At 34.8% G+C, this 8720-nt stretch overlaps 1 protein-coding gene across 1 annotated transcript in view; it reads left to right on the forward strand.

Annotated features, from left to right (window-relative positions):
* The window catches only part of LOC149572990 (nifU-like protein 2, chloroplastic), a 31588-nt gene extending 25162 nt beyond the window's left edge, over positions 1–6426 (forward strand). Inside the window, exon 4 of the mRNA XM_089814134.1 lies at positions 6047–6426. Within this exon, the coding sequence (XP_089670260.1) occupies positions 6047–6235 (189 nt within the window). The 3' untranslated portion in view covers positions 6236–6426. The remainder of the gene's footprint in view (positions 1–6046) is intronic.
* Positions 6427–8720: the final 2294 nt, after the last annotated feature.

Here is an 8720-nt window from a genome sequence, read left to right on the forward strand (position 1 = left end):
TACCATCCTACCAATGAAGTTTCATTACAAGATCAAGTCTAGTTTTGAAGTTTTTTTTTTATAGGTTTTGGCAAAAAGTTAAATAAACTTTGAACTCATTTTTGAAGGCTTTAAAAGCTCTAAAAGGGAGTTCACCATTGCAGAGCACTTTTTGAAATTCTTGAAATGGGGCTTTAATAGCCAATCGGGTCTATGAGTTAAAAGTTATGACCTTTGAAAGTTGCACTACATAAAATAGAAAAATAAAATTTCTTCACATTCGTTTGAGTTCCAAAAATTGTTTGGGGCCTATTCAAATGTAAGAAAGATAAATAATAATATTCTGGGGATGATCGGCCTCAAAATTTAGGGTTAGAATTTCTAGGGCAGTTAAATTTCCCCTATATAAAGGCCATAGCATTATCTAGGGCAAATTTGATGGTGTATATGGTGGCTTTGGCTTGTAGATTACTGTAATGCAAATGCCCTTGTCCTTGTAGCATGTCATATTTACGAATCTTGTAATATTATTTCATTGAAGATAATAGAAAACTAGTTTCATGTTCTTGCAATTGTTTGGTCCTTACTATTTGTTATTTATATCTCTATTATGTTGTGTGTTTGTGTCAATAAGGGGAGTTCCCTTCATCATTATGAAAACTCCTAGTTAGGGATTATGTGGATTAATCTTGGCTCTTGATTTCAAATCAATCTCGGCCCTTCATTGTACTTGAAGCCCCTAAATAAAGGTTTGCTCACATCGTGTGTAAAGTGAGAGTTATGTTGTAGAATTGTTGCTACATTACTATAAAAATTGTTCTCTATTCGTTGTTGATCTTCATAGTGGATATATGATCATTTTTGTAATGACCCGTACCAATAGGCCACTAAAAAAACCCTAAATTTAATACACTGCTAAAATATATTGCTGAAATAAAAGAAATAATAGTGCCAGTGTATTCATTCAATGAAAACCAAATGTTTTTACAAATGATGTCAATTTTCAGCATTGAAACATTATGACCTAGCACATTATAGATAACCCTAACTGGCTGTATACAATTGAGAATTTATTACAACTACAAACTGAAATGAGAACCTGGATTGATTAGATACTGGAGATTGACTCCTGAAGATGATATGGTGAAAGTGCAGCTCCACTTGAAACTCCAAATCAACAATTATGCACAAGTGAAAGGACTGAAATATCCTTCCCACAGCTACAATAATTCAGGTGATCTCTCACACCCTCAAAATTGCGTACCAATTGAGAGTTTTCGTTCTCAAAGGCCAATTGTGACTACTTGCAGAAGCCCTAGGCTCCACAACGCACATAAGCAAAAATCAATAATAAATCTCGATGATAGGCAATGAGCCCTCAATGCCTATTTATTCTTTTTTCCTTGATAGGTCGGCCTCCTTTTTATTTTTTCTCCGCTTCTTCCAGCAACCTCTAGAAGATTTTTTTTATTTAATTCATAAAGTTACCTTGTAATATATATTTTTTTAATTGATAACTTTATAATTAACTCCTCCAAAAAAAAAGGGACATTACAATTTTGGAGTATTGCATGGTTCTTTGCATCTCACACTTAAGATTTCATTTCATGTATTTAGAAGTAGTGTAGTTGGATGAGAGTAATTGTGGATGTTTACTTGCTTGACTTAAACAAATTCAGGCCACTAGCATTTTGTTGATTGTGTGTCTTGTGTGCATAGCCAATGATTGAAAGTACTTGACTTCAATTGACATTCAACCTTTAGTTTGCATCCAATGGGATTGAAGGAGAGATATTGATGTGAAAACTATTTGAGTATTCCTTAGAAGCTTGCACTAGGTGGGTAGCGTTGCTGATAAAGCTACATATAGTAGAGTCCAAGTTCATCCATACTTCCTTTCATTCATAGTAGAAGTAGAAGTAGAAATAGAAGTTAGAAGTTCAAGTTGGAGATGAAGCGGAAAATTTGGATATATTGTTGTTGCACATTGTGAAGCCAAATCTTTAGAAGTGCAAGATTTGATATCCATTGATTGAATAGCCTATGTCCTCAAGTGATTATCAACAAATCACATTATTTCATTAAGTGTCCACAATTGAAGGAACCTTGAAGTCATTTCATGATCTTATGTTGTAAGCTTAGCATGAGAGATGACCTTATATCAAGAGAAGATTAAATGTTTAGTGTTTCACCCCAAAAAAATGAGTGTTTGATTTTGCATTTTGTAGTTGAATAAAACAACATCAACATGTTCAAGACCTCAAACAATAACCCTTGACAACATACTCTTGTGGACTTTTAGTAGTGTCTAAAAAGAGCTGTTAGGGCACTATTTGAAGGGCTTTTCCTAGTAATTTTGTTGTAGGTATGACTTTCACTCAATGCAAGAGCAACATATAGTATTTTGGTAGGATATTGAAAGTTTTACGATTTCCTTCACTCTTCATATAGGGTGCTTTAAGGTTGATGATTTAATTCTTGTTGAAGAAATTGTGCAAAGCTGGCCCATATTCTGGCTTCAAACAATCAAGTTGAAGGAGATGATTAAATTTTGAATCAAGTTGACATTAGCTGATAATGACACCTAAGGATTGGTAGTCAGGTTTTTTGTCAGCTATGATTAGGATGGATTTCAAGGTTTTGGGGTTTCAAGTTTCTTCTAAGAACCTATCATGGTTAAAATGAGGAAGCTGCATTAGAGTCATTGACAGAAGCCATACATGCATTATATTGCCCATTTCTAGTTGTAGCTATGATTTGAGGATAGCCATTTTTAGATGACCTTCTTGAAGGCTTATGTTAGGACATGATATATTTAGTTAAGGCCTATTTCAAGAATTAATGTTATAAACTAGGTTTCCTAGTTTGCCCCCTATCCCTTTGGACTAGGTGAATTTCGAATTGGTCCGTGGTCCTGGTCCAGTTTGCTTGTGGATTTGACCAGGGTTCAAACCTTGGCAAGCTGGTTTCTCCAAGCCAAACCAAGGGCAGACCTAGGCAGATCAAGTGCAGACCAGGTACAGTTCCACTACGAAACATTCTATAATTTAGTGTGAGAAACAATTATCACAGAATTTGAATAAGATCTTTAACATTACAAAACAATTTTTTTTGAAGTTTAGATATTTATTACTTCAAATTGAAGTAGCCCTCAATATATCTCCCAGTGAAATTTTTATATCTAATTGTTGATAATGACCCCTGTCCTATTAATCGGAAGTTCTCTATAGTGATGAATCATATTTTAAACATTAAACAATATCTTCAATAGTCGGAAGGAGTTGCGAAAGTAATAAGCATTTGAGGACTTGGAAAACGAGAATGTTATTGGTGCAGCTGATCCCATTGGTATTGACACTTTGTGAATCGATTAATGCCTTTGATGATGAAGAAGACAAAGATTCGGAAAATCCATTAGATGATTGAAACCTCGTATAAAGTTTCAATTTTTGAAAGTCAAAACAATGATATTTGAACTCAATATCATTATTTCTATATTTTTATTCATGCTTCTAAGCTGCACCCACACACACATACATAAATATATGTTTTTGTACTAACGTACCCAAACCCCATTTCAAAATTTTGTTGTATAGGTGAACTGGTTCTTTGAACCTGAACCCAAACCAGCAACTTAGGTTTTAAATGATGTATTAGAAAAAAAATTATATTTTGAGATTACCTTGATTGCAAACAAACTATTTTAGTGTAGGAAGTCTAGGATGATGTTTATTTAATTAATAGAATACAGAGTATTATAAACACTTATAAATAAGTGCTCTATGATTGAATCTTGAGATGAGGGGAACAGTTAATTTATGATTTTTATGCCTACTTTTTTCTGAAATTAGTATTCAAATCGATTTGTATGCTCTTGTAAGTTTGATTATTGCAGGCTTCGTGTTGCAATTTTTTCGATTTTGAGTATTTATAGTTTTGTATGTGAATCTCCAATAGTAAACTCTTTTGTATCTTTTGATTGTGGTCAATCCAATTTGAATTCATGTTGTCCTTGCTTTTAATAGTCTCCTCATTAAGCTAGAAAATGTAAGCATTTATCAGCTGTTGTAGATGTTAGCTTTCAAAAGGAAAAATATAAAAATCTTTCATTGCATAGAGGTGCTGTTTAGTCTTGTGCCCACAGCCAAGAGCAAAAGAAAGGTACTTGTTTGTATTGAATATTGAAAACCAGCTATTTTCGGAGTTCTAGGGCTTATATTTTGTTAAAAGGGAGCTGCCCCTTCTAACTTGAAGAAAGGGATATCCTTACTGTTCCACTTTGCATTGTCTTGAAAGGGGCAAATTTACACAATACGATAATGTACCTCATATTCATGTCCTAATTCCATTTATTGGGATACATATTGGTCTTACCAAATTGGGACCCCTTCTTTTATTCTGTGCTTTCCGTCATCTTCACTTCTTATAGCATTTTTTGCAGTTTCCTTTTCCTATTAAATGTTTTAGGATGAAAATATATATTTTAAAGATTTCAAAATCTCAAAATTAGCAACTGGGTTATCAGCAATGTTCAGACCTTATACTGATTATACTAGACAAACCATTATAGTTTTTTATCATATCATTCTTGTAACTGGGTATTCATACATCTTCTGTAGACATCTACAATTGGCTAACATTGTACCGTGCAGATCTATTTCCAGTGACTTCAACATCTTCTTTGTGTACCTCTTTTCTTTTCTACATTCGATTCAGCTATCTTTCTCAATCTTTGGGTTCTTCTATCTTAGTTTTTATTTCCATTGCCTTGCCCAACTTATGAAAGCTATTGAGAAGCCTCAGTTATCTTAGCAAAATGAATATATGTTGTCTCTTTATTGTTTCTCCAGGATTATTTCCTTCTCTTGTTCTTTGAGACTCCCAATTATCTTCTTCCTTTCAATTTTGTCTCCTTTAAATTGCTCTTCTCAAGTTCATTCATACACTTCTTCACTATATGAATACATTTGTATAACAGGGTTGCACAAGTTTCATTGGGAATCACAAAATTTGGACGGTTGTTTAGTGTGCCTATTGGTTCCTAGCTTAAGTGAATTATTTTAAGAATCACAAAATGCTGACTTGGGTATACTGCACTAATATGACGGGAATTCATTTCAGTCGATTAGACTGTCATGCTTTAGTTGTTGAGTCATAAGCCTCAGTTATCTTATCGAAACAGATATGTTTTGTTCTCTTTATTGTTTCTCCAAGATTTCTTTCCTCTTGTTCTTTCAGACTTCTAATTATCTTCTTTCCTTCAATTTTGGCATCTTTATCTCACTTTTCTTTATTTCGTTTATACACCCATTCCCTGTATCAATACATTTGTATTCCAGGGTTGCACAAGTTTTCAAGGAATCACAAAACTGTGGCCATTGTTTACTACCTATCGGTTCGTTATTGTAGCTTGGATGAATTATAATAAGAATCACAAAATGAGCTGACTTGGGTTTACTTCATTAATAGGAGGGGAACCTATTTCAGCTGATGGTACATTTGCATGCATTTATTGTTATTGGAGCCACGTCCCCAGGGGATTTTTCAGCTGACTCCTTCCTGGGGATAGGGACACCGAGGCAGACTTTGACTTTGACTCTCAAAATAACATAAATTTCGCATAAGAATTATGTTAATTCTTATATTTTAAGGTTCTATAATGTATAAATCCATGCTTTATCCATGTTTTGATATGAATATTTCAAATTTCCCCACGTATTTTAATTTTCCCATTTTTATGTAGGCATCCCCTAACCGTTACCAAAATTGGCGAAAGCATTTTCTGTTCTAGAAACTTGTCCGTCAGTCCCCTGCCATCCTGTTTCAAGAACTTGGGTAACCTTGATTTATGGTTATTTCAGTGTCGTTAAATGCAGATTTATCTGGCTAAGCAAAACCCATTAAAAATATTGAAGGTAGTATGTTTTCGAGTTGCTGATGCACACCCTTGACATTGCCAACATGACCTGGGTTTTGCTAGGTTAATGACAAATTAAATATGGAAAAAACAGATCATAGAGAATCTCCTCTTTCCGTCTTTGTTGCCTAACTGAATTCCTGATTGCAGGTGCTTGAAGAAATAAGGCCGTATCTTGCTGGTACTGGAGGTGGGGAGCTAGAATTAGTCAAGATTGATGAACCAATAGTGAAGGTGAGAATTGGTGGCCCAGCAGCTGGAGTTATGACTGTGCGTGTTGCAATCACCCAAAAGTTGCGTGAAAAGATCCCTGCAATCGCAGCAGTTCAGTTGCTGTAAACTGCAAGAACTCCTAATTGTATTTATAAACATTGTAAACATATATTAACAATTTTTCATTTACATCCGTTGCATTAGGGATATAAATCACCAGTATAGTGTATATCTTGTTGTCAGCAGCAGTTCAATGTGTTTTTCTTAAATAATGTTTTACTTGTTGACATATAGAAAGCTTCTGTACTTTCATCCAAGCTGATTGTGGTGATTATTTTTCAAGTGGTTTTGCATTTTTTTGATCTGGTTCTTGTAATTGGTTTTAAACAGTATTGCTAGACAAATTTTGAGCATCAAACTGTCCTTATCTGAGGATAAAGCTAAAGTATCATGTCAAAATATCGAGCAGAAGGATTTACTTCCCACCCACCTCTCCAATGTCATAATGATGGCTATTTCATGACGCCGTTGGCTTACATCTTGATGTTTGAGTTGTCCACCATTGTCCCAATATGGTTTATGTTGGTGCCCAAGCACGTTGCTTCACTTCCTAGATCAAAAGCTCAATTACAAGGTCAGTGTTGTTGTCATTCAAGTGAATCAGCTCATTAGCAAACTATGGAGGTTTGATGGCCAATTCTATGAAAATGGAGTAGATCTCCTTTATCAAGCTCAACTTAAACTTGGGAGGGTGTTCCTTGGAGTATAATAGGTCAAAAACTCACATAAAATATTGAATGAATAAACTATATCACCAAAACTGACTTGATTTCATAGTCTCAAAGATTGTCACTGGACTAAGAACCACTGGCAGTCATGACCCCTATATAGCTTATATCATGCACATACATAATCCACATGAAATAGATTCATTAATTGTTTTCTAAAGATGAATTGTGATACAAGGTTGTAAACGCACAAAACTAAAACTAAACTAGTGATTTGGGTTTTTTCATCTTAAAGGATTTGAGATTTGTCAGGTGGGCAAAGAACGGTGCCTTTCCATTGGACTGCATAGTCACATATCAAAAAAGAAGAAATGAAGTATAAAATAAATGATCTTGGCATAACTGTTATCAAAGCACAAAAATTATACACAGAACATAATTGGTAAATCACATTGAATCGCAGATACCCATTTGAAATATACAAAAGACCATTACAAAGCTTGCAATATCGTGTTGTGATTATTCACAACACATCTCATTCTGTTCACACAAAGTGAGTACCCCCACCCCAAACTCCACCACATTTTTTGATTTGGAGATGATTTTCCCATGCCCAAAGGACATTAGTTAAAGAAAGTGGTGAATTTGTAAACTTATTTATAGTTTTAGAAATCATTAAAAAAATCCGGTTGTGGATTTAGTTTCAATACCCATTTCCAATTGCAGATTTTCAACTCACATTTTGAACTGCAGAATCCTAGCTTCAATTTCTGATTTTGGTTCTCTAAGCCTTTTTTCTATTCTTGGATTTTAACGAGTTGGAAAAATGTTTCATATCTTTGCTACGGGAAACTGCCTGGAACTGTTTTTAGCAGTAAACTGACTCTTTTCCACTTGTGGGTTTCACGATAGAAAAGACAGACGGATGTATGAAGAAAGCCGCTACTTTGGCTAAGAAGATGGTATCCGATGGAATTGTTCAAGCTGCAGGCTTCCCTCCATTAGTCCAGTATGTAGAGCTTATAGTGGAATATGCTATGCATTATATTGAATCTTCAAGGAATACGTTTCCTCCAGATTGTAGAGTTATTGTTGACATCTCTGCAGTCAAGCAACAACGTAAGCATTTGAGATTCATTTATATCCTAACATAACGTACATTACTAAGGACTAGGGAAAGGAGATCTATTATCAAGGACATGAGAAATGCCGCCAAACAGTGAGAGATGAATGGCCAAAGAAGCCCAAGCCTTTAAAATAAAGTTGATTACAGAAGTGATTTCATACCTGAAGTCAGTGACATTGTCACCATGCTTAATAAAATCACGGGCATACATCCAGCTTCACATTTTGAAGAATGGATGTTCTGTTATAATGGTTTTTCTTAATCAAGTGAAGATTCATTGGACTCAGATATTGAGTGAAAATACCCATACTAAACTCTTCAAAGTCAAAAGTAGAGCTATCGAGTATGACACAAGTTCATATGCACTGTCAATGCTGGCAAGGTATTACAACAGGTTAAGTAGTCAGGGTTGGAATTGGCCATAGTCCAAATGAGTCTAAAGTCTACAATAGTTATCCCCAATTGCAACTTCAGAACTCTTCTCATTTTCAGAGGGGGGATGATTTCTTTACATTGCTACAATGCTATAAAAGGGACCTAACTAAAAGGTTGTCTAATGAAGCTATGCAATTGATTAATAGTGTTTTGTGTGGATTCTTTGAATCCATCAATGGACTTCGAAAAGAGGGCTGCTGTCCCCATGCATGTTTGTCATTATGGCAGAGGCTATGGGGCATCAATTTAAATTGCTAGTTGTTGATAATATTTGGAAAGGAATCAAAGTGGCACAATGTTGTTGGGTAGGCTATATTAAGAG

Source organism: Cupressus sempervirens, chromosome 2 (assembly GCF_028749045.1).
Source record: "Cupressus sempervirens isolate cs-2001-9-10 chromosome 2, ASM2874904v1, whole genome shotgun sequence".
NCBI lineage: Eukaryota > Viridiplantae > Streptophyta > Pinopsida > Cupressales > Cupressaceae > Cupressus > Cupressus sempervirens.